Source organism: Quercus lobata, chromosome 6, assembly GCF_001633185.2.
Source record: "Quercus lobata isolate SW786 chromosome 6, ValleyOak3.0 Primary Assembly, whole genome shotgun sequence".
NCBI lineage: Eukaryota > Viridiplantae > Streptophyta > Magnoliopsida > Fagales > Fagaceae > Quercus > Quercus lobata.
Genome location: NC_044909.1, coordinates 48085348 through 48111918, shown reverse-complemented (window position 1 = coordinate 48111918; position 26571 = coordinate 48085348). Strand labels below are relative to the sequence as shown.

The window sequence follows — 26571 nt, the reverse complement described above, 5'->3', positions numbered from 1 at the left end:
AAAAAAATGTCTAAAAAAAATTAAACTTCTTTCAAAAGAATTTTCATCATTTTTATAAGGATAGAAAATAATAAAAGCATAAACAAATGTAAAAAAATTGTGTTTAGTAATAATCTTTCAAATAAAAAATGTCTAAAATAAAATCATTTTCAACATAAATTAATAAATTTTATATTCACATGTAAAAACCATAATTCTTGAACCTCTAATAAAATTATCAAATAATATGATAAATTGAAAAACTATAATCTAAACCAAAAATAAATAAAATATCTCCTCCAAGAATGACACAGCAAAGGAGCATAACCTATTGGTTATTGGATATAAACCTCCTCTGTTGAAGGGAGAAATGAAACCCTTTAGTTACAGAGACTAGTATGATCTTTTAGCTTAACAGAAATATTTACTGGCCCCTTTTTATACAGAAGTCCATATTTTCCGTCTGTGTAGACATTGTTTTGAAAAGAACAGAACCATAACTCTTGGTAGATTAGCCATTGCGATTTCCCATATTCATTGAAAGACATCCCAAAAATATTTCAATTTCCAGACTGCGTCCACGACATAGATAAACTTCATTTGCAATAGCTTGTAGCTCAAAAATTCTTCACCAACATCGGTGCCTAATGAGCATATAGTAGTATCCACAGAATTTGGCACATTAGATGCAGTCTTGAGAACCTGAATTGGTCCCCATTCAATGATCCTTGTATATAAAAACCAACATTGCTAAGATATTATGAGAGCACTTACTTAGCATCTATTAAAGCTAAGATGACACTTGTAAAGGGTTCAAATCCCCCCTACCACCAACTATTTTTTTCTTTTTTTGGATAAATAAGTATGTTTTATTCAAATGCATAAAGAACCCCAACTATTGAATTATCAAAAAATAAAAATCAGAAACGCAAGGAAAATCCATATGTTGTGTAATTCAGTCTAGGTTGGAATATCTTGACATTAAATAGCATTCCTTCCATTCATAGTTAATGAAGAGGGGAATGAGGGAGGCATGCAAGTGATGTACTTTTCATCCAACCAAATTTTTCACATTGTATCTATTTCATTCTAGAGAGACAACAGTTAAAATTATGAAACCAGAGGCGAAAGTACTCATTAGGCTAATAATCTACTAATTTGGGAAGTAAAATCCAAATTTGATATATTTTTTTTCTCAAAAACACTCAAAGTTGTTTGGCACAAAAATCACCAGAGTATTAGAAGTGGACACGTTGGCTTTATTTTGCCGCATCAGTTGCCTCTGTAGTTTTAACTTCTCTTGGGCACTGAGAGACATAAGGCTTCAGCTGCACCAAAAGGGAAAAACAACATGAGCGAATTTACTATTTAAAAACGTTAGAAATGGAAGCAAAGCAACATAAATGTTGGGATTTCTTGAGCAACAATAAAACGAGGCCTCAAAAAGCTTACATGTCAATAAGCATTCTGTACAATATGAAGCTGCAAAGGAACCTTTCCCTTTGAAGACTCACAACATTCAAATATATACAAATAGTCTTTAAAGTTTACAAAAATGAGTACCTTGAAGTCAGTCAAATCAGGGACTACATAATTAGGCAGCTTTTCATTAACCACAACATATCCACCTGCATCAATATATTCCAAATGCATTACTCTACTTTCCAGTATTTCAGCACACATGAGTATTGCAGCACAATACTTATGTTGGGATAAAAGGCTAAATGTTCAACAAACAAAGAAATGTTCAATGAACCGATAAACCCACAATCAAATTACTGTCTGTATATGCAGGGCTAAATGGCCACACCTTTGCGGGTATGGAATCCAGTTGGTTTGCAGTTCTTGCCCTTGTAGTAATCTCGCGGCGCCCTCTTTGAAGAGAGAATGTCAAGGGATGATGGCCGCTTTCTTCGAAATGCCCTTCCTATGCCTAATATCAACCCCAGTGGCATTTTGTTTTCACCCTAAATGCAGGGAAACAATTGAAGTACTATACACTATGTACCAAAACCTGACAGTTATATGCTAAAGAAACTAATGGAATTATGGAACTGAATAGAGATTAAAAGAAATAAAGTGGCATAATATATCAACAACACACACTTTACATAACCATGTAAAGTGGGCACTATGACAGAAATTTGAAGGGAACTCGCTATAAAACATACTCATACTAATCTGAGAATGTGTACATAACATTTTTTAGGGTAAGTCAGTTGGATTTCGTTTTTTGAAAAAGCTAGGAGAGAGTGAGAGTTTGAGAGACTTACCGGCGAGAAGGGGGAGGAGGAGCTCCGGTCAGAGGCAGAGGCGCAGAGGCTGAGCTCGGAGGACTGAGGAGAGAACGAGAGTGACAGTAGAGACTGATCGTGTGAGGGAGATTTAGGGCTTTTAACCCGGTTGGGCCGATTGATGGTCGGAAATTTGCCAGGTGTCAACATTTTTTTTTTGGGCCAGCTGGGCTGACGACGTTTGAAACGGCAGTGAGCTTTATTTATTGGGTTAATCTTTTTGGGCCAGTTATTGGGCCTGAGATAATTGGGTTAGTAACTAAGTTTTTATTTTTTATTTTTTTTTTATTTTTTTATAATTTGAAACCATAAACATTTTAGTTGAAACTTGAAAGTATATTGAGATGTAAGTTAATTTATATAGAATTTTAACTGTTATTTACTAATTTTAAATAGTTCTTTTTTTTCAAAAACAAAAACCAAAAAGTGCCCACATTTGTACATACCAAGAAAATGTTTTTGGACAATTAAACATACATAGTGTCTGTTTGGCAAGATTATTTTTGCCAACTTATTTTAATATTTAGCTTATTTTTTCTATTATTCATGGGTCTCACTGTACTATTTCAGCTAATTTTTACCTTTATTTACAGTACTTTTAACAAAAAATTTTCAGTTTTAGCAAAATAAACTGATTCCAAATAAACCTATAATAGCATAGTGCCCACACAATAATTATAGTTGAAAATGTAATTAACTAAATGAGCAGAGTGCAGAACATAGTTATTACCTGTTTAGAGAGATAGAGATGCTAGTGATTCTTGCAGAAGCTGAGAACCTCACCTATTCAAAAATCACAATAAAATGAGTATCATTCTCAATCTCAAAGCTCTAAAAATTTAATAAATGACAAAAGTAGACAGAAATAAAACCCTAACATGAAAGAGACTTGTGCACAGCTTGAGCAAGAGGTAAACAAAAAGAGAGAGAGATTAACGGGTTAGGAATTTGGGGGCTATTGGATTTGGGAGTGACTAGAAGTGGAAGGAAGATTGGTTTTTATTTTTTTATTTTTTTTAATTTTATTTATTGGGTTATTTTTGGGCCAGTTATTGGGCATGAGATAATAGGGTTTGTCACTACTACTACTATTATTATTATTATTATTATTTTGATAATATGATTGTTAGGAGTCGAGATTTAAATTATGAACGTCATTGAAACTTGAAAGTATAATGAGATGTAAGTTGATTTATAAAGAACTTTGACAGTTATTCACTAATTTTAAATCATATGAAAATTATTACTAAAATGGAACTGCCTGAATCTGGAAGGAGAAAAAAAAAAAAAAAAAAAAAAAAGGACAAAGAATATATGTTCAAAGATGAACGGGTTGGGATAGAGCATTTGCATGATTGGGCTCAATAAACAGTATAATGGGCCTAGTTTACGATGCGTTCCACAACATGTGGTTTTTTCTGGGCCCACAAATTTTGAAGGTAATTAGCCTGCTTGGAATGCTTTGGGCTCCAAAGAGTTAGAATCTTGAAAAATATTGTTACAAAGACAAATAAAATAAAAATACTACCATTATATCCTAAAAATTTATCCATGGCAAGTTCGCAACCTATGGTATATTTAATTTTTATAATTGTTATTTACCATAGAGTCAAGAAACTAATATTCGAACTCAACTAAAACAGCTTTTACTTAACTAAAAACACATTAATACATTTTCATTTTGAATTTGAATTTTTGTTTGTTTGTTTGTTTATTTTACATAGATCTATGCAATGAGTCATTCTTGAAACAGCTTTTATTATTAGTAAGAAATGTTCGAAGAATAGAGCCGAGAATAAAGTTAGAAAGAATTGATAGTAAGCAGGACTGTAGGACTACTAGCAATATGAGTTTAGTTGAATTTTGTGTGCAGAGATGGAATCAGGGATTTGTCTTTAGGGGGCCAAAAGGTGAAACAATTTGATAATTCAAGAATAAAACATATGATAAAACTCAAAACTAAATTAACATATAAAAACTAAAACTAGTGTCCATATAGTATTAACAAAATATTAAAAAAATATATGACAAGTTATTTTTAGTACATTAAACCTAATAATTTATGATATATTAAAATGGAACTCAACATTTTGAATTATAAAAATTATTTATGATTAATTATGTACTAAATTTCATAACAATTTCCTTTTTGATTTACAAAATCAAAGAGTATAGTAGAATATTATCTTTCATATTGTTGTGGAACCTTATTTTAATAATATTCATCATTCGAAATATTCATTCCATAGGTACAATAAAAATTAGAAGAATAAATATAAGTACAACCACCCTATAAACAAATTGGTAAGCTATTGTTATTTTAGTCCTTACAAGTCATTGCCACTATTTAAAATTATTTAATAATTTTTTAAAGTCCATATCTTAAGCTATATTATGCTAATAATGGTGAATATCCATTCAAACGGTATTTTTTCATGATTTATGAATTAAACTTACAAACAAATGCCATAAATTCTAGAAATATTCATGTGCCTCTTGAGAGGATCATAGCTAAGGGTTATGCATGAATAAGCCAACTACCAAAATTTCCTAAACACATTGTTATAATGCATTAGCCATTTTCATTTTTTCTGATATGAGGTATTCTTAAAGTAAAAATAAAGGATTTTTTTTCCTAGTAAAAAATTATTTTTATTTCTGTTTTGGAAGGGGTCCCTAGTCATATATATTAGCTAGCTGGCCACTTTAGTTTTTGAATTTTTGGGGACTGATTTTCAATTTGGGAGGTGGGCTAAGAATTAATTTTTTGAATCAAAACTTATAATTGGTATATGTTAGAGATATTATGACCAAGTACTTGTAGAACAAACTAACCTTGTGTTAGTATAGAGTTAGCTTAGGATCAGTCTAGTATTTTCTAATATATAAATCGTACATTGGGTCATTGTAATACAAAAGTTTAATCGTAAACATGTAGCCATTAAGGACAAGAGCTTTTCGTTGTAGACATAAGTTGTTAGACAGAATCATGTAAAATCTTTTCATTTTCTTTGTACAATTTCTCAATCACTCAACAGCTTTAACAGTATATATTATTATATATTAATAAAAAAAATTCAAAAGTATCCCCGGTCTCTTTCTAGGTTTCTTTCTAGTTCTAGCGTTGTTTGTGTGAGAATGATATGATCGTGACCACTTAGCACCAGTTTGTTCTAATTTTTTTGTACAAAGGAAATTAAAGTATATACTTATACTTTAAAAAGTAAGATTTTAAAAAACTACTCTAAACAAAATTAGCTATATAAAACTAAAGGAAAAGTCTTGTAGCAAAGAAAGATATAGAAAATCACGCAGCAAAAGTCATTGTATTAGTAAATTCGTTTACCTTTTTATTTTTTTTTTTTTGCCGTGTGTTTTACTGGTGGGTTTTGTGTGGTTTCATGGTGTAATATGGTCTTGATTGGTCATTTACTAGGACCAAAGTCGTTTCTTCCATTATTCTGTGGTTGTGGTTTTTAGCTTGCTCCATCAATACAGAGATCAGAGAGCTCCTTAATTAAGTTCTTCCTTTTTAAAAAAAAAAAGTCTGAAATATCTAATGCGTCAATATCATGTTGATAATCCATGCAAACATTTTCTTGTAAAGATTCTCGGTAAACTAAATGCTATGGAGATGTTCTCTGACAAGAAACAGTACACAGAAATGGACCATTATGTGTGCTTTCTGAGCAAAGGCCAAGGGTCCTATTTTTTGGTTGTCACTGTTCAATTCTTTTGGTTGTATTATTACCCCTACCCCTACCATGTACAACTATATAATAGGCCACCATATATTCCAAAAGGTACTTTACTCAAATGAAAGAATGAGCACAAATTCATGCATTTTGGGAAAGTAGGTGGTATGATCTTAACTTTGCAGGAACTACTATTATACAGAGTGATCAAAAAGTGAGTCAAACGAAGTCTTCGTTCCCACTAGCTATATAGTACATATATATCTTAAGCCAGATAATCATAGTTATCTAAAAGACTAAAACTGTGATTTGCTAGCAAAAGAACTCCTCAAATGTGTGGTGGGCATCGACGACATGACTCCATTCTATAAGTTAGATGTATTAGGGTTCATTGGGTCAAGGTCTTGTTAATCCAAAGACTTTTGTAAGTCTGTATTTTCAGGACAAAGTAACCTAATCATACTAGGATCATGATAGAGTTAGGCTAGATTCCCTATAAATATTATAATTGTACAGTGATGAAATCAATTTAATTTAATTGTTATCTTCTTAGAATAAGATGTTAGGCTAAGTTCCCTATAAAATTTATCTACCATGTAGTATTGTAAAGTAAAATCAATTTATTTTGCTCTCTTCTCATATTGCGGGAAAAAAAATGTTTATAAACTATTTTTTTTTTTTTGCTATTATTAATATGGTCTGTTTTAATTTATGCATAATGAGTTCATATAAAATGAAGAAGCAATTTGATAGGATTAAGAAGTTTTTTTTTTTTTTTTTTTTTTAACAGGATAGGAGTAAGAAGTTTAATGTGGTGTTTATGTGTTGTCTCATCTGTCCATTAATGAGTTAGATAGGTTGTCCTATCACCCAAGCCATCAACAAAGTGTGGCACCCCCACCCTGAAGAGTCTCTATAATATTACGTCTGATTCGGTGCCAAATTTCTATTGAAATTTGAAAGAGCTTTCTATACATGTTAAGAGAGTGTAATAGGGATTTATATTAAGGTCCAACTCCAATGTCAGTGACCTAAAGAAATGGACAACTTTGGTCTTAATCTATGATTCTACGTGACTTAACCGCACTCAGGAAAAAAGAGATGAAAGTCCTATGTACTTATTAAACAAGATAGTCCAAGCCCAATGACGTCTCAGATTTACAATATTCCTTGTCCATGATTATTACTGTCATAAAGAAGATTGATTTCTCTGCTATTACTATTCTAGTATGGTCATTATCTCTCAACGATAACAGTCCCCTTTCCTTGTGGAAAAAAGAAGAAGTTATCCAGACAGATTTACAATATTCCTTGTCCATGATTATTACTGTCATAAAGAAGATTGATTTCTCTGCTATTACTATTCTAGTATGGTCATTATCTCTCAACGATAACAGTCCCCTATCCTTGTGAAAAAAAGAAGTTATCCAGACATCTTTTGTTTATGTTTGTGGTAAGGACTTAATTTTCTATATTGTGATTATTGTGTTTATATTCTTCGTTTAAGTCTATAGTAAATTGATGGGGTTTATGTCATCATTATGGGATTGGGGTTCAGAAAAAAAATTCAATGGTTGGTGTCTCTGAGTCTCTCAAATATTTATTGCTTGCTAGTTCGGGTGGTTAACTATTTTCGGCCATAAGGTTGGTCAAAGACTGTAGACATAGTCACTAATATCTAATGTGACTTGTTGGTAAGGGTCATAGGCAAGGTCATAAATCTCAAAAATGCTCCCACGAGACATTAGTTTCGATTATGTACCCAAAAGATCAGATTTGATAAATTTGATCGTAAAAAGATTTTACCATTTAATTAAAAAAAGCTCTTTATAGTTTTAATAGTTTAACTTTTTTTTTTATCATCAAACCGATATATAAATAAATTTTTAGTGTAGATAGAAATTGAACTTTGTATCTCTTATTTAGTCATAAGGAACTTTACTAATTAAGCTCAATTTGCTTAATTGTTAAAGTCTTTTTGTCAAATAAAAAATACTGAGATTTAAACCAAAAAACTAAGCATTATAGAGAATACCTCATACGCAATTTATTATGAAAAATAATAAGTACAATAATTTTTCTAGAATGAAAAAGCTTCCAACGTTTTACTTAAATAATCTTTCTTTTGTTTTATCTTTAACCAAATCAATAAATAAAAATTAACTTCTTACAAAAATAAGTTAATTTAATAGTTTGTGACATGTAAAAAGATTCATAACACTACGCTAGGCTCTAGTGTGCCATGGCTCGCCGGCTCGAGCCACGTCCGAAATGGAAATGGAAATGGGTTAAATAAAATGCAAGTTGGTGCCTAAACCCCATAATCCCAACAACCATTTTTGGTCTATTCTACAGAATACTGGTCACAAAACTCTAGGGCAGAGATGCTTCTAGGGATCTGTAAAAAGAAAGAAAAAGTGTGTGTGCGTGTGAAAGATAGAGAGAGAAAAGTAGAGTGTCCGTGTGTATATGTCAGACTGTCAGTTGTGGATATGTGTGACACGTCTTCACTTTCCCTTGGCACTTGGCAGAAGAAGGTGAGTGGCCAAAGAGTCAAACATGAGTGACGGGAGGAAAAAGCAACCGAGACTTTAATGGGTCCCACTCCCATTTTGACAGTCAGTGCTAGAATCATTCAGTTTTTTGAGACCTAACTAAATTGGACCGATTGACCGATGCCTTTGAATTTGGATTTCAGGATTAAAATTCAAATAATCCTGTTCGATGATTTTTTATCAAATACAGGATTTTAAAATTTTCAAATCATTAAAATTTGAAATTATATCTTAAATCAATGGATATGAAAGGAAAAGGCATTTTAAATTTCAGATTTAACTTTAGGATATTTGTTTACAAATTATTTTGAGAATTTTTTAATACAATTTTTCCCATCACTTAATGTCTGCCACATTAGAGTTGTGGCGCAAAATATTGTGGTCCTAGATTTTTTTTCAATCAATATTAATCATTCTCTCAGTAAACCCTAGGATACATCACAAAGAGAGAGATACTAGTCGTAGCCAATTCAGTCAGGTGGTTTAGAAATTAGAGTGAACAACATCATGTATGGTAAGGTAATAGGTTGGCCACAAAGGAGAGGATCACCCAGCTAGAAGATTTGTAAGGTAGCAACCATTGTCGAAGGCCGCTCATGTCAAGAAGATGATGTGGTGACTAATGGCGGAGTTGCATGTTGGCGATGTACATAAATAATTGTAAGAAAAATTGGGGATTTTTTTTTCATTCTTCATGATGTTGCTTATTAGGGATTTGTAATAGAGAACATGGGTTTTGTTTATAGAATTACAGGAGCAATAGGCTAAGGGTTTGTTTGGAAACAACTTCTTTAGTTGAAATTAAAAATTTTTTATTGGAATAATTGTAGAAAAAAAAAAAAACTAAAAGCTAGTTAAATAGTACAGTAAAATCCATAAATAGTACTAAAAAATGTAATAAGACCCATGTATAGTAGCAAAAATAAGTTAAAAACCTCTAATAAGCGGTGAGTTTCATCACTTTCCAGGCATACTTTAAAGGTCTGTTTAAGATCTATTTATTTTACAGAAATTAAAAAATTTTTACAAAAAATATTTTAAATAAAAGTAAAAGTTAGTTGAAATAGTACAATAAGACTTATTTTGTTGAAATTAAAAAATTTTTATAAAAAATATTTTAAATAAAAATAAAAGTTAGTTAAAATAGTATCATAAGACCTATAAATAAGACAACAAATATAATAATATCATAAATTATAAAAAATAATAATAAAATAAGTTGATAAAATTTTTTTTTACGTCAGATAAGTAATGTCATTTGAGAAGTCCAGTGACAACATAACCTCATTGATTTTTTTTGAGATTTTATCCTATCTTGGTCCCCCTAGGCCGTAGCTTCGCCACTGGCGATAGAGTGACAGTAGATAAAGAAGATGTGGTGGATCATAGGTGGGTTCCATTGATCCCCACTCCGTATACACAGTCACTGTACAATCTTTATTATTTTTTCCTCTCTTTCACATTCACTCTACCTTTCTTTCCACAGTCTGAAAACCAAAGGGAAAAAAACGTCACGTACACACTACATTTACGAGCGACAGTGAGAGTGATGGAAAGGAAAGGAACACGAGTCTCCGAGTCCAGACGAGATAGAGAGAAATGCAAACTACAAAGCCCATCGAATGGCTACAAAAAGCAGTACTATTCTCTTTTTTCCACCATGGACCCATTGTTTTGTTTTTGTTTTGATGTGACATTAAACGTTGTGGCCTGTGGGTGTGGGTCTTCTTTCCCACCAACCCATGTGAGCCCAACGTGGGGTTCTTTAAAACAAAAAAAAAAATATATATATATATATATATATTATTATTTTGACCATTTTTTAAAATTTTTATAATTTTTTTTATAAAAATAGATGGTTAACATGTGCCTTAAGGATACATATTAGTCTATATTGATCATACCAAATCAATATTTTTTAAGTGTGCAAATATGGTGATGTTGTTTATGCATATATGACTGATGCTACCTTTGTGCAATTTAAATCACCATATTACTTACCCAATTTGATTAATATGTTAACTTTTTGAGTTAATTATATTTTATAGCTTTGCAGTTTTAGTTGGTTTTATTTTGCTTACCCGTGATTTTCTTTTAAATATAATTTTTATAACTCAACTAATCACTCTTAACAGCTCTAAACAAAGGTTAAAATTGTCTTTTTATTCTCTGTTCTTTTTATAATATTTTTTTTTCTCTCATTCATTAATATCTACTTTTTTTACTCATGTATTGATTTCTTTCCACTCATGGAAGGCTTTGAATAACAACTCTTTTAGAATTTTTAACAAGACTTTGAGTTGTGGTGGGTTCTATGGTGGCGTAAGATGGCGGTTAAAGGGGGGTGGCTATGATTAGAAGGCGAAAGTATTGGTTTTAAACCTTTTACGCTCATAATCACAAATCTAATTAGTACCCTCTTTCTCTCTCTCTCTCTTTCTCTCGTCATAAAGCTAATTAGCTTCCTTCTTTCTCTATGTATACCTTTCTCAGTCTCCTGGCATCGTCTAGAATGATAAACATACTGAGTTGTTCATGAACAATTTGAACTTGACTTGATAATAAGCTAGTTTAATGATATCTTGTTTAAAGTTAATTGAGCTTAAGTAAATTATAGTGTTCATGAATAAGAATAAGCTTGCAATTTGTGAATATAAGGCTCAAGGATAAACAAGTTTTAATTATAAAAAAAGAAAAAGAAAAAGAAAAAGAAAAACAAGTTGAATTTGGGCTTGATTTAGCCTTCGATTGGATAGTGTCTGCGATAGTCCATGGCTAGCGTTTGGCGTTTTTGTGTGTGTCTCGTGCACTGTTCACAGGACATGCAAGTACTTTTGCAGCAAAAAAAAAAAAAAAAAAAAAACCTTCCAAATTGGGTCCTGTGGCATTATTCACACATTTAAAAATTATTTTGCTACAGTGTTTTCAGTTTTCAGCAATAAGCAGTATCCAAACAGACCCTTAAGCTCATTAATAAGGCTTGTTATGGGTTTGAGAGAAATCTACAAATATCCAAGTATGTGGCTAAGCTTAACTCAATTACAACCCTATATTTTGTGGGTCAGTTAGCTCAATTGGTAAAGTCTCTGATAATTGTATCAGTTAGCTCAATTGGTAAAGTCTCTGATGATTGTATAAGAAATCTGGAGTTTAATCCCTGCCTACACCAAAAATTGATTGGTGTCTTAGTTTGATGATAAAGAGCTATCATCAGGAACGGATGTCATAGGTTGAAACTCTAAAAAAGAAAAGAAAATTACAACCTTATATTTTTGTTGAAATTATTACTTTTATATTTATAATTTTAAAAAGTTTCCTTCTCATTAAATTTTTTTTTTTGTTTATTTTTTTCCATTAACTAGATTTATAAAAAAAAAATATATATATATATATATAAAAAGAACAAGAACAAAAGAACAAAACTTATTTGCACGATTGAGCTTGGGCTTGATTTAAGCTTGTGATCAACTTGGCGGGTTGACTAATGAAGCCAGTCATCAATCGCTCGAGGCATTTGAATTTTTAACACCATCAAGTTTGAACATTATAAGTCGAGACAAGTTTGAATTGAGCTTAGACACCCTATTAACCTTGTCAATCCAAGTTTAAACATTCAATACATGCTTGACTTAGTCCATTACAACCTTAATGGCATCCTAAGCATTCCCGTCCTACGAAGTCAATCCAAATATATAAAAGTTTCAATTCTAATATGGTCCGGTTGATGGGTACAATATCTTCCAATGGAGTGTGACAATTAATGGACCACCCAGCACTTTTTATAATGTTTTGATGATTGGACTGAATCAAAAAAAGGGTTGGACTTGGATGTGATTTTTTTTTTTTTTTTTTTTGGTTGTGGAAAATTTTGTTTTTTTATTAGTTGCTTTAAAAATTTCTTGAATTATTTGAGGGTTGTTGGGATTTTTTCCTGATTTGATTAAACTTTTCGAATTGTCTGACATAAGAGCTTCTTGAAGGTGTTCCCGTGTTGGTTGGTGTTGGTGTTTTGCGTTTCAAGGTGGTGAAGGGCTTATGATCATATGTTTTTGTAGTGTTTTTTACTTTTTAGTGGCAGCATCTCTACGCCACTCGCTACAATCCTTACCATTTTAGTCTTAATAGATTGATTTGAATGATCTGTGCCGTACCAACTCTTATTCTTATGTTTTTTTTAAAAATTTATTATTATTTGTCTCATTTATAGCTGGAGGTGAGAGAGATTTATACTTTGGATGTCTTTGTTAAAAACACAAAGACGTGTTAGTTAAGTTACAAGATTCTTGACTTATGAAAATTACTTTTAGTAATACATCAATAAATTGTGTTCACAAAACTCATCAAAAATTGCTTTGTTTTATTTGAAAGATTGCATTCTAGCCTATGTTCACAAACTTTGTTGTGTTATTAGACCATTGGTTTAGATTTAAGTGTCTATGAGTTTAGAGGATGAAGATAAAACAACACTCCGTGGGACAGGAGAGATTTATATAAAAGATGGTAAATTATTATTTTGATTCCTAATGTTTGTCTTGTGTGTCAAAATGATCCTTATCATTTTAAATTTGTTAGTTTAGTCTCTAATTTTTTGATATTGTATCAAAATAGTTCATGCCATTAAATAGTGACTAGAAAGAGCTTATGTAACTAATGGTTATAATAACAATTTATTTTGATACAAAATGGCTTCCTCGTGTGTTGCTATGTAGAGTGAATAATTATTTTTTCCCTTTCTAATTTTATTTTAAATTCATGCCACATGGCAGCACACGTGGAAACTATGTTGCATACAACTAATTTTTTTATTATCACTGTTAGTCACATTAACATTTTTTTACCCATTAGATTATTTTGACACAATATCAAAAGATTAAAGATTAGGTTAATACATTTAAAATGTTAGAGATCATTTTGACACATTGGATAAACGTTAGGAACAAAATCGTAATTTACCCCAAAAAAAGAAATAAGAACAAAAGGAATGATATCATTTTTTATTTTGACTTTTTACTTCTACATTATTTAATTATCCTCTATTTCTCCCCTTATTCCTATCAGTTCCTACTCCCTTCTCATCCTAATTCCTAACGCTATTACTCTCCTTTCCTTTTTACATCTCATTATAGTCTTTCTAGAGTTAATACATCAAATTTAATGAAAAATAGTAATTAAAATAAGCAATAATCTTATGCTTAACTTAAACCATCCTTAATTTGCAGACAACAATAATCAAGACCATTACGCAATCTCCAAATTCAAAAACATCTTGATTACCTAGTAATAATGGTGGCATTCAATGAGAATTATTGAGAAAGGTCTAACACTAGAGTGGATTTGAGATGACACAATCTTATCCTTTAAGGGTTGTGTGTGACTTTGACAAAGTTCAAGTGATTCACAGTTCAAGTGCAGCTAGATGATTTAAAAGACATTGATGGAGACTTTTCACAGTTGTTATTTGTTAAATCTAAGGTCATAATGTGGTGTCTTCGCAGGTTGATTTTACTAGCAAAAGGAGTATAGTGAGGAGACATTGCTGCTCCAAGCCTCCAATGATTTCTAACCCTAGGGATCGGCAAAATCATGAGATTTTTTTTTTTTTTTTCAATTATTGTACTTCGAAATTATCTACATCCGTTCATGTAATCCAAAAGAAAATTTATAATAATTTTGGCAAATTTTTAGAGACTCTGAACCAAAAACAAAAACAAAAACTTTCATTAGTGAAAAATGAAACTCACTTGTGGTCCTAATAAGCATGCAGGCAGCTATTACCTATTAGCATCTCTGGTGGCCCAATAAGAGTTCTTGTTGCCCACACTGGGCCCATTTATTCTAAATTTCTTCGGTGTGAGCCCCATGGAAAGGTTCCACCTATATGATTCTCCCTCTTCGTAGGTCCCACTGTTTTCTAGATGTGATCCATGTTTTGCGGCAAACCCATGCCTGGCCCAACGCGAGGAAGCTCTGCCAAATCCCAGAATTTATCCATTGTGATTTGTGACCAACCAATCAACCATGACTTAATTAAATGGGGGTGATTGAGCAATACTAGACTATAACTTTTTTCACAATTTTTACCATAACTTGCCACGTGACGAATTATGAACGGTGGAATTATAGATTCACATATACGCACTACCTTTTTTGCACTCGTCATGTGATGAATTATGACAAAAATTGTGTCCTTAACATTTCTCCCACAAAATAAAACAGGTTCGGATCCATTTATGCTTATATTTAATTTTTTAATAATTAAAAAAATTAGCATGTCATTTAAAAAATGCCATGTTATTGCTCTAGAGCCGAGGAAACTAGCAAAGTTAAAAAAGACTCAAATTGATCAACAGGTAGTGGAACGATTAGATAGGGAAATTTTTATTGGCGTTAATTGCACCCAAAAAAAAAACCCTTTTCTCCATGTCAAAGACAAACTTTGAGAGAAAGCAAAATACATAACTACAGAAGAGAGAGAGTGGGCATTATGGACAAAGACAAAGTATAGTTAGAAAATTATTTGTAACCTAAAACTACAACTCTACTCAATATTTTTTTTATTAGAAGTGAATTTTGACAACTTAACCATTGGATTACATCTTCTTCTTATATCCTACACGCTTGCAAAATTTATAAAAAATTAAAAATCAATAGCTATATCATCAATAAATTATTTAAGTTACAAATTTTTGTAGTTTAAAATTATACATAAAATATAAGCTTATAGATTATATAGTAAATAATATCTTATTGACACAAAATTTGACATATGTATTAAGAGCACAAAGAATATACAGTTTAACGGTTAGATTTGTCCTATGGATAATATAGAAAGAGATAGAATATAGTGTAGAGAGGATGCCAATATTCTTGTAATTTAATTGACACCTTCTCGGGCATAAAATGCTTGGAGGTTTAACGAGGAAAGGGTTTGAGAATTTTCCTTTTGTTAGATAGGTTGTTTCATGGTGTGTTTTAATAAATATGAATGAGGTGGAAAGACTATTATTACTTATAAATGTGGGGTTTAAAATTAATTAAAAAAAGTTATTGTTTAATTTTTCACATTGGGCAATTTTCTTTTTTTCCGGTTTAAAGAATAAAGACAAAAATACAATTTTTGTTCCCTATAATTTAGCAATATTTTCAATTTGTTGAGGATGTCTAACGCTTTTTGAGCTCTTATATAGTTATATTTTTTTTTTCCACACCATTGAATGGAGAAATAAAATAGACAGGTGCATTACAAAAGACCAACTGGAAACCGATAGCAATAGTGTAGTGGCAAACGTGTTGCCACTTTAGCTACAGACCAAATGTCTTTCACAATAACATGAGGAACCTAAAAAATATCACAATACAAGCCATTCTGATTTTGGAAGCAATAGTCCGCGAGCCTAGTGCTGTCCATACAATTTGTGGCACATTTTTTCTTGATTGTCTGCATAAGTCCTTTGCTATCACTGATGAACAAAATATTCTGAAAACCTTGATCATTGGCTGCCAATCCAGCTTCAATAACCTTGATCTTAGTCTTATATAGTTATATTCAATAGTAAGCCAATATGTAGAGTTATATAAAGTCACAGGGCAAAAGCACAGTGTGTACTTCGCATTACTTAAAATTTTGTCATGAATTAATTAACTAAATTCAAATGTGCCAAATTGTTTGTTAAAGAGAGAGAGAGAGAGAGACCCGGGAAAGAATTTTCTCCAATGAAAAACTAAAAAGTAGTAGTATATACCTTATGTGGAGACTTTTTGCCTCAGCTCGGCCAATAGCTTGCTTGTAACCGATTTTGCTTGTAACTGATCAAAGGCTTGGTGGTACACTACTCCTTTAGCTTCACAGCTTATAAGGCAGCAAGTAGAGGGGTTTTCCTTCGATGTGGGATTCAAGCCAAAATCGGTTACAAGCAAGCTATTGGCCAAGCTGAGGCAAAAAGTCTCCACACCTTAAATTTCTGTTTTAAGAAAAAATAAAAGTTTTTTATTTTTATTTTTATTTTTGTGTGTGTGTGTGAGTGTGTGTACGCGTGTTAAATCCTAAATGTACATGTATTAGTTTTAACTTTTAAGAGAGAATGAAATGTAGCATAAAACTACGTTCTACATGGAAATATTCTATGTGAATTTTCTCTCAAACTTTGATTTTATAATATCTATAGTAGATTCAATGTGAATTTTTTCTGTACTTATATAAAATTGTTTATGATTTTTTTTTGATGAATTTTTTATGATCTAAATATCTTCCGTCTTAGCCTCCATTTGGATTGAAATGAAAAAATGAAAATTATTTTACTATTCAATTTATTTTTGCTACTATTCATGGATCCCATTGCACCTTTTAATACTATTCATAGATTCTAATGTACTATTTCAACTAACTTTTACATTTATTTATAGTATTTTCAGCAAAAAGTTTTCAATTTCAACAAAATAAGTGATTCTCAAACAGACCCTTAGCGAAAAAATATTTATAATAGATTCGATTACTTACTATTCTCTCCCTTCTCTTTACAAATACGATGAAAGTAGAACCTAATTTAGGTCCACAAATTAACGAATCCTTTATTTATATCATCACTGAGCTGTTTATTATAATGAAATATATGTGTTTCAAATTTGGTTTTCACATGGTGTGTATGTTGGAAAATATTCTGGAGAATAAACCTAGAAGCTTGGTACAAAACGTTGAGATGTTCATAACTTCATATGTGTCTGAGAATAATAATTAACAAGTCTCTATCATATACCTTCAAACGGCAAAGGAAATGGTTTAATATTATTTTTAATACAAAACAAAAGATTTTGTGCTCCCTAAAAAGATTTGGAAGCGTAATATGCGTGTACTACATAAATATATTTTAAACAATAAGTTGCGTTATGTTTTTTCTTGGGTAACACTTTAATTTAATGTATTATAATAATATTTGAAAACATTTCACCAAATGTGCTTCTTCTTTATTTTTTATTTTTTAAAATATAAAAAAAAAATGTCAGAAAATTCATCGACAGTTTAGAGATGGTTCACATGCTTAGTTTGGTAAATTGACAGATTCAAGATTGCCTTCAATTAAATTGATTAACACATTTAATTGGAGACACTGCATGAACAATCAATGCCATGAATTTATCAAGCGGCAAACTTCTCATTATAAACAGATTCCTTGGTGCTTATAACATGAATATAAGTATTTCCAATTAAACGAATAATAATTAATTTAATTTCAAGAGGTTGGACTAGTGATTTGTATTTTCAATCAAACAAACGACAACTGATATAATTTCAAGAGATTGGTTTAGTGGTTTCCAAATATAACTTAAAATTATCCTAAAACAAATTTCTTCTTGTAATTATTGGGTGCGTGGAATAGGGTTTCTATTCACCGGAGGGATTAGTCAAGTGTTGTAAGAATCCTATTCACCACATCAACAATAAGAAAAAAATAATGACAATTGATTTTATGGGTATACTAAGACACAAAGCTCAAGTGCACAATATGTTTGTAGTTTTGAATTCTATTGAGTTTTGTGCTATAAATTTCATGTAATTAATAAGTCTATAAACACAAAAAAAAAATTTCCACAATGGTTAATATAAGTTGTTGCATTTGGCGCATAATATAAGTATTGTAAGATGTGAAGTTACTTGAAAGTGATGTTGTTGTAATCATAATAGGTTACATCAAACTATTGAAAAAAATACATTCCTTAATATTATTCAATTATAATATATTAAGAGAGAGAGAGAGAGAGAGAGAGATGTTTGATACAATTCCCCTTTATTCTGCAATTGTAGAATATCAAGTAAAAAACCATAATTTATAGGATGATGACAGTAGTGCTAAGACCGCTTCAGGTAAGGCTCATTTTCAAAGGCTATAAAAAAAGAACCAGGAGGGTATCAGGGGTTGCTTCTTGCCATGGGAACAAAAATTTAATTCAAAGCCAAGGAGTAAAAAATGGTGCAAGGTTCGACATCATTAATATAATTATTAATTAATTAATGCTTTTATCCTTGTCTCTTGTATCTCAACATGGAGGTGGAATCAAATTCAGCCCAAATTCAGAATCTTGACTATAGCCAAACATTTAAATATTCATTAGTGGTTCTTGGATCATTACCCCTAAAAAAAAGTGGTTCACTAATAAGTATTTAATTGTTTTTAATTGAGTCCGTATGAAGTGCGTCGAAAAAAGTATTAACCTAGGATCCGGTGCTATGATTATGAGCTATACTTTAGGCACCTAGCTTTGTTGTCCGAGCACTTAACAAAAACCAAAGTTTGTTGTCCCAGCACTTTGTTTGAATTTTTAAAATCAATAAGGAGTCATTGGCATGGTTTGTTTGGATTGAGAGAGAGAGGTGGGAGGAGAAGTAAAATGGATTTCGTTGGAAATTGCATCAATTTTTGGTAAATTTTACTCTATTTTCTAGTTAAGTTTGTATGGAAGTCAGGGATGGCTCATCCATTAGGTTATTTGGGTAAGGAAGAAAGCCTTTTAAAAGAGATATGTTATACATTTATTTGTCTTATAGTATTGCAAAAATACAATGATCATCTTAAACATGATATTTTTAAACAATTTATTCTGAAGCTTATTGTTTACATTTATTTTCATCTGTTTTATAAATAGATGAAAACAGTCAAATTAACATATTAAATTATGAGAAAAATTTAGATTCTTTCTATAAAACATGTATCACTTTTAACTAACAATATGTTTTATATTTGTGTATACAAAAAAAAAAAAAAAAAAAAAATTTATTCAAAATTAAAATTGATGACATCTTATTTAAGATTAACTATGTCATAAGAAAGATTAAGTGAATTAAAGATATTACAAATTGAAAAAAAAAAATCTTAGTAGACCTTGAACACAAAAGCATAATTAATAATTTTGCATCTAAAAAAGCAAGAAAATATATTTTAAAATGAAAAAAAATATATCAAAACATATATGTTATTCAATTAATATTTAACAAATAAAGAGAAGGCACTAAAATGTGTTGAGTTGGACCTATATAGAGCCATATTATTGCCAACCAATAAGATTTGAAATGAATACATTTGAAGGTGAATTGATATATATGACAAAAATGACATCATTTAAAATATACGAGTTTCTAACAAAATTTTTATTTTATATTTAAAATGCTTCACACATGTGAAAAATTCTCATAGCAATGTGGCCATGTTTTGAATGAAATGAATTTAACATGTCAATAACATGGTTAATATTTCATGATTTTGGCATGATCATACTATTAGTACAAAGAAATCAATTTAATTGAGGCTAAAATTGTCGAAACCATAAAGAAGTGTTCAACAAAGACTACTATTAAGATATTGGAAGAAACTAATAATTTTCACAAAAAATTAATTATAAGAAAAGCCAGATAGTAGCCTTAGGACCAAAATGTGTTGACCTACCTCTGATAGAAGGAATACAAAGGGTTATTGAACAAAATTACTTGCAGAATCAAGTCTCGGATTGCTAAATTTTTATCTTTTACTGGTAGAATTCAACTATTCAATTTATATTGTTTGGACCCAAAGTTATTGGACAAGCATATCCATTCTCACAATTAGAGGGACTATGGAATATTAAGAAGGTTTTCAATGCCTTCTTGTGGAGTGGCTTCTTTCAAACTTTTCATAAAGCGAAAATAGGTTAGATGCTAAGACTGAAGAGGTTGGGACTTAAAATAATTAAATACTAGAATAATGTTATTTGATGTTGGGCAAAATTTCCAAATTAATTTTTGTAATTTTCTATTTTTGGTAATTTTATGTAATTTTTTATATTTTCAGGATTAGATTTATTATTCCCTTAATTTTAGGTGTTATTTAGTCAAATTAGGATTTTGTACCTTTTCCTAATTGCCCTAGGTTTTCTTTTTACTATTTAAATGCATTGTAAACTTTAAAGGCAATTTATTTGTTAGATTAAGATAATTTAGACTGTTTATTTCTTTTTCTGGTGAATTACAGATAATTATCACGTTATGGATTAAGGAACCCTAGTAGATTTGAAATAATTTTCAGAAGTAAGCATATTTTGTTTCTTATTTTCTGAAAGTTGATATGTTTTGTTTTTTGTCACTTTTGCATCCCACATCACTATTATTGCTAAACATATTTCGAGTCTCTTTGCTAAAGCTGACTCAATATAGGTTGTTTGGGTTCATGGGTAATTCCTTAAGGAAGGAGGTCAAAGTTCCTCAAAATTCTTCCTGAGACTAAAGAAAAAATTTCAAAGTTAGGCACTTAAAAAATACTATAAATAAATGTTAAAAATGTTAGACTTATTATAAATTTTATAGCATAACATTAACAAATTGATGTAGTAATAAATATGATTGATCTTAAGATAATAGATGAGTATTTGAATTACTTTCGTGATTGATAATATATCAATTTGTAGGATTTGTGGGGGTGACAGACCAGGGAGCCATATCAATGTATATGTTGGACCAAGGACCCAGTCCAAGGAAGAACTCCTCCTCGGCCAGGCAAGGCCGAGGACAAAGGGAACGACCTGCCATTGAGAGTGACACTCCGGATCATTCCATAGAAGAGGATAAGTATTAAGAAAGAAAAGGGCAAAGGAAGGCATGAAAATATCTAAGAGAAAACTGCTATTATTGCATTATGTACTATGCAACTAACTGAACCATACTTTTTAGCCTTTACAACCACTCCCAACGACTTTGGGGAGGGGTTGATGGGACAAGTATTAGTACTATTAATCTAAATCTACACGTGGACAGTGGAAATGAGAGGAAGATAGTATAAAATAGAGGAGAAGGGGAGAACAAAGGGGGGGACCAGACTTGTAACAAAGTATTACGAACAATAAATTAAGAATCAACCTCCTTGGATAAAATCCGAAGACATCTCTCCCTAGTAAACCTACGTTATCTTTCTTTCTTTATCATTTTAGACCTGTTGGTCGATCGTCTGATTCACTAAGGTCCAAGTTTCCAACTCATTCTCTACAAATTCATTGTATTGGGCTCATTGGACCAAGACTCCATACACCTTGGACTTGGGCCTTAAAATTGTGACCCTACAATTGGCGCCGTTTGTGGGAACCTCGTGTTTTAGCAAGTTGAACGCTCAACATACAAAGGCGATGCAGCGATATATCAACTATTGGTGGAGACCATTTGGCAGTGGCGCATGCTATGCAGAGGATTGCTTAGTACAGAACAATATTAGGGGCTTTCAATATCAAATATATATCTCGTGCCTCTGTCAAGGGCCAAGGTCTCATGGACCTGGCGGCCGAGACTGCTGAACCATTGCCAGATGAAATGATAAAAGCACAGCACGTAGATGGAAAATTAGTTGGCACGGTCTCGCTGCATGGAATCCTTTGTCCAGAATGGTGCATGTTGATAGCACTACAAATCAAAGATGATCCGAAGTGGGGCTAGTTCTAACATCTCTATAAAGTGCTTAAACAGAACCCAATGCATGCCTGAGTCCTCGGACTAGATGCTTGGGGGAAATTAACGCTATACCATCTCTATAAAGTGCTTAAATAGAACCCAAGGCATGCCTGAGTCCTCGAACCAAATACTTGGGGGAAATTAACCCTATACAATCTCTATAAAGTGCTTAAACAGAACCCAAGGCATGCCTATAAAGTGCTTAAACAGAAGTCAAGGCATGCCTGAGTCCTCGGACCAGATGCTTGGGGGAAATTAACGCTATACCATCTCTATAAAGTGCTTAAACAGAACCCAAAGCATGCCTGAGTCCTCGGACCAGATGCTTGGGGGAAATTAATGCTATACCATCTCTATAAAGTGCTTAAACAGAATTCAAGGCATGCCTGAGTCCTCAGACCAGATGCTTGGAGGAAATTAACGCTATACCATCTCTATAAAGTGCTTAGACAGAACCCAAGACATGCTTGAGTCCTTAGACCAGATGCTTAGGGGAAATTAACACTATACCATCTCTATAAAGTGCTTAAACAGAACCCAAGGCATGCGTGAGTCCTCAGACCAAATGCTCGGGGAAAATAACACTATGACTTCTCTATAAAGTGCTTAAACAGAACCTAATGCATGTCTGCATCCTCGGACCAGACGCTTAGGGAAAATTAACACTATAACATCATCATAAATGTTAAACAGAACCTTAGTACACGATGGTCCCCTCGGATCACTTACTTTAAATTCCACATTCTTTGGTGGTTGCACTATTCGCAGTATAGAGCAACGGTTATTTTCTTGATTATTTCTACATAGTTAACTTATTTAAAGTTAGCGGTCAGGTGCCACTATCAGTTTTGATAAAGTCAGGGTGACAACTTTTCGTTACCATCAACAGCATCAATTCTAAGTCCTATTTGAGGAAAAAATACCAACACACCCATCATGAAACAATTCTTGCAAAAATGAAAGATTCATAAAGTAAAAGTGCAGTTTTCTTTTTATTAAATAAAGGAAAATTATATCTTATACAAAATGGCATAGGCAAGCCAGTTTCAAAAGCTAACTATAAAAGAGAAAGCTCATAGGAATGGTAGATCCACAATCTTGTTTTAACAGCAATTGAGCTAGTATGGATGGTACTGGCAATGAAAAAGAAGAAGAAGCGGAGACGCTAGATCCACAATCTTGTTCTAGCAACAATCAAGCTAATATGGATGGTACTAGGGATGAGAAAGAAGAAGAGACGGGAACGCTTGATGGACCCCTCTTCTCTTAACTACAAGAAGTTCTGCTATCAAGGCTGAGAAACAGGAAACCTGTCCATCCATGTCCTTGTTGATTTGCTTGATCAATCTTGGGTCGTCTTCACATCTGCGCACACATGATATATGTTGCCAAGTGAGACCCAGATTTTGTCACACCAAAAATCTGATGTGATCTACACCTGCTTTGGGTCTTGGCTAAAGGAGGAGGGACTTCTTTCTTACTCGGTTGAAAGGAAGAAACGTCCTTGGCCTCTGCTTCCCTTGCCTTAACTGCGTCATCTTGGATCTTGGTGGCATCCTTGGTTTCTGAGGAGGGCTTGGTTTCCTTGCTCTTACCTTTATCCTTGGCCACCTCATTCCCCAAACTTCAATCACCATCTTGGCAGGGTCCCTAGGAATGCCTGAAGTGTTAAGAACTTGAGATTCCCGCAGAACTTAAGGATTTGTAAATGAGGAAGAATGACTCCCCTAAAGGTGTCTTATATAGAAGGCAAAATCTAGTAGAAATTAATTTGCCCGAATCATAAAAAAAGAGTTACGAGTGAGATAAATCCCGCTCAATTTCCAAAGAAGTCTATAATCGTTGGATCTGCGTCACTTTGTAAAGACCTTAATGAAGGCACGCCTCATGTACCGAAACGCCAGAGACGCGACTTGGATAAACTAAAAAATATCTTGCAATAAAAGATGGTGTAAAATGGGCGTGAATGGGCTATTATCACATCGAGATCCTCTTTTCCTCCCATGAAGAAGAAAAGAAAAATCTCGAGGGGCTATTGTGGCGATGATAGACCAGGGAGCCTATACCAATGAATATGTTGGGCCAAGGGCCCAGGCCAAGGGAGAACTCCTCCTAGGCTAGGCAAGGCCGAGAACAAAGGGAATGGCCTACCATTGAGAGTGACACTTCGGACCATACCATGGAAGAGGATAAGTATTAAGAAAGAAAAGGACAAAGGAAGGCATGAAAATATCTAAGAGAAAGCTGCTACTATTGCATTAAGTGCTCTACAACTAACTGAATCATGCTTTTCAACCTTTACAACCACTCCCAACAACTTTAGGGAGGGGCTGATGGGACAAGTATCAGTACTATCAATCTGAATCTACATGTGGACGGTGGAAATGAGAGGAAGGTAGTATAAAATAGAGGAGAAGGGGAGAACAAAGGGGGTGGGGACCAGACTTGTAACAAAGTATTATGAACAATATATTAAGAATCAACCTCCTCGGATCAAATCCGAGGACGTCTCTCCCTAGTAAACTTATGTTATCTTTCTTTCAAACTTATGTTATCTTTCTTTCTTTATCATTTTAGACCTGTTGGTCAATCGTCTGATTCGCTAAAGTCTAAGTTTCCAACCCATTCTCTACAAATTCATTGTATTGGGCTCATTGGACCAAGACTCCATACACCTTGGTCTTGGGCCTTAAAATTGTGACCCTACAGGATTTATATGGTAAAATTTATAATATTCTAGTATCATTCTATTAGTATTGTTGACATTGAAAATACTTTAGAGTTCTGTCATAAATTAAAAATTAATAAATGTTCAATTATAAGTTGTAACATACGTCTTATAAAGGAAAACACACTTATCAACAATTCATTTATTTGCATACACAAATTTATTTTGGTTATCTATACTTTTGTTTTTAATATTTTAACATACATAATTTGTCTTCATTTGTTGACAATGTATAATAATTTTATATGATACTATTGTATTAAATGCATCTCAATATGTGCTTCAAACCACCAGTTAATAAAAGCCAATATTTATAGGCTTTGGACAAAATGGGCTTCTGCTCTTTTCGGGCAAATTAATTAACTTTTTGCCCTTCTTCCCAAACTAAATAGGGAAATACCCCTCTTTTGAAACTCGACTTTCTCAAAATCGAGTTAAAAAAAAAAAAAAAAATCTGGAGCCCTATAGTGACGTTTTTAAGGACCTATAGTGACGTTTTAAGAATCTATAGCGTTGTTTTATAACTCAATTTCATGGATATCAAGTTACAAATTGTCGTTATAGGTCCTTAAAAACGTCACTATAAATTCTTGAAAACGTCACTATAGAGTTTAACTTGATTTTGAAAAAGTCGAGTTTCAAAAGAGGAGCATTTCCCTATTTAGTTTGGGAAGAAGGGCAAAAGATTAATTAATTTGCCCGAAAAGGGCAAAAGCCCATTTTGTCCTATAGGCTTTAGATAACGACGCAATGTAGGAAAATATTTTCAATTCTACCTGAACAAGCTGGTTTTAGCCTTTTAGGTTATCCGAGGTTAGTAATTTCTCTGTCCTAAAAAATAAAAACAAATTTTCACTAAAAAAAGATGTGGCAATATCGTAATAATAAGTCTTTAAAGTATTGATGACACAATGAATAAAAAAACAAAATGCATAATTTTCATTTATACATAATATGAAAGCATCCCCACCCCTCCAGGCCCCCAAGAATAAAAAGACAAAAAAGAAAGAAAAAAAAAAATTCTGATGCATTGCTTGCATGAATCTCATCATATATGGGGCCAATATACTTACAAATTAATAACCCTAATTAGTAAATTGAATTCGAGTCCGTGAAGATAGGCTATACCACAATAGGACAATATGATTTAATTTCAACTTTGCAATATAAGTGACAAAAATGTTATGACCCATGCTGATTAATAATTCCACATAATTGTCATGCTCAATCCTGGAAACTTCTGCATTATAAAGAAATAAATTGACCCAGTAACCACATAGAATTGTTAACTAAAATATTCGACCACAATATATATATATATATATATATATATATTTATATATAAAATAAGAAGTATACAAACATATCATTATTAAAAATCAAATCAGATTATTCCGGAAAATACAGAGTGATGTGGACTGCGAAAGAGAAAGTACAAAAACTGATATATTTTTAGGCATTGCTACAAATATAGCCTGACAGGTAAAAAAATTGTATTGCTTTATATTAAATTCACTTTCATATCATATGAATCGGTTTTGGAAAAGCACGTATAACGACTTGCATGGAAGCTGGTGGGTTTCTAATAAAAAAAGAAGGAAACAATTGTTTTAGTGAATTGTCTATTTATAGAGGCAGTGAGTGAGGCACCCCCATGTGTGATTTTGTAATTGGGTTACTTGCCTAACAAACATTTTTGGAAAACTTGAGAGGTCGTATTCTTATATTTGTGGCCATTATCTTTTATTTTTTTATTAAATAAGGAAAAAGTGAGTATGCTACCGCTAAAGATAGAAATTTGTAAAGATTTTTTTTTTTTTTTGGTAAATTGTAAATTACACCCTTAAAGTGTGGGGTGTAT

General features: G+C 32.1%; 1 protein-coding gene across 3 annotated transcripts; it reads right to left on the bottom strand.

The window, feature by feature from the left end:
* Positions 1 to 209: 209 nt before the first annotated feature.
* Positions 210 to 2363, bottom strand: LOC115993856 (39S ribosomal protein L41-A, mitochondrial-like). Of its 3 annotated transcripts, none has more exons than XM_031117835.1 (5): positions 2253 to 2363; positions 1790 to 1946; positions 1543 to 1607; positions 1211 to 1307; positions 210 to 681 (listed from the first exon to the last, which is right to left on the bottom strand). In XM_031117835.1, exons 2-4 carry the CDS (start codon positions 1932 to 1934, stop codon positions 1239 to 1241), a joined length of 279 nt encoding a protein of 92 aa, XP_030973695.1. In that variant the 5' UTR covers positions 1935 to 1946; positions 2253 to 2363; the 3' UTR covers positions 210 to 681; positions 1211 to 1238. The 3 variants fall into 3 exon arrangements, with proteins under 3 accessions (XP_030973695.1, XP_030973696.1, XP_030973694.1); XM_031117836.1 differs by having other exon boundaries at positions 210 to 623; XM_031117834.1 differs by lacking the exon at positions 210 to 681 and having other exon boundaries at positions 924 to 1307.
* Positions 2364 to 26571: the final 24208 nt, after the last annotated feature.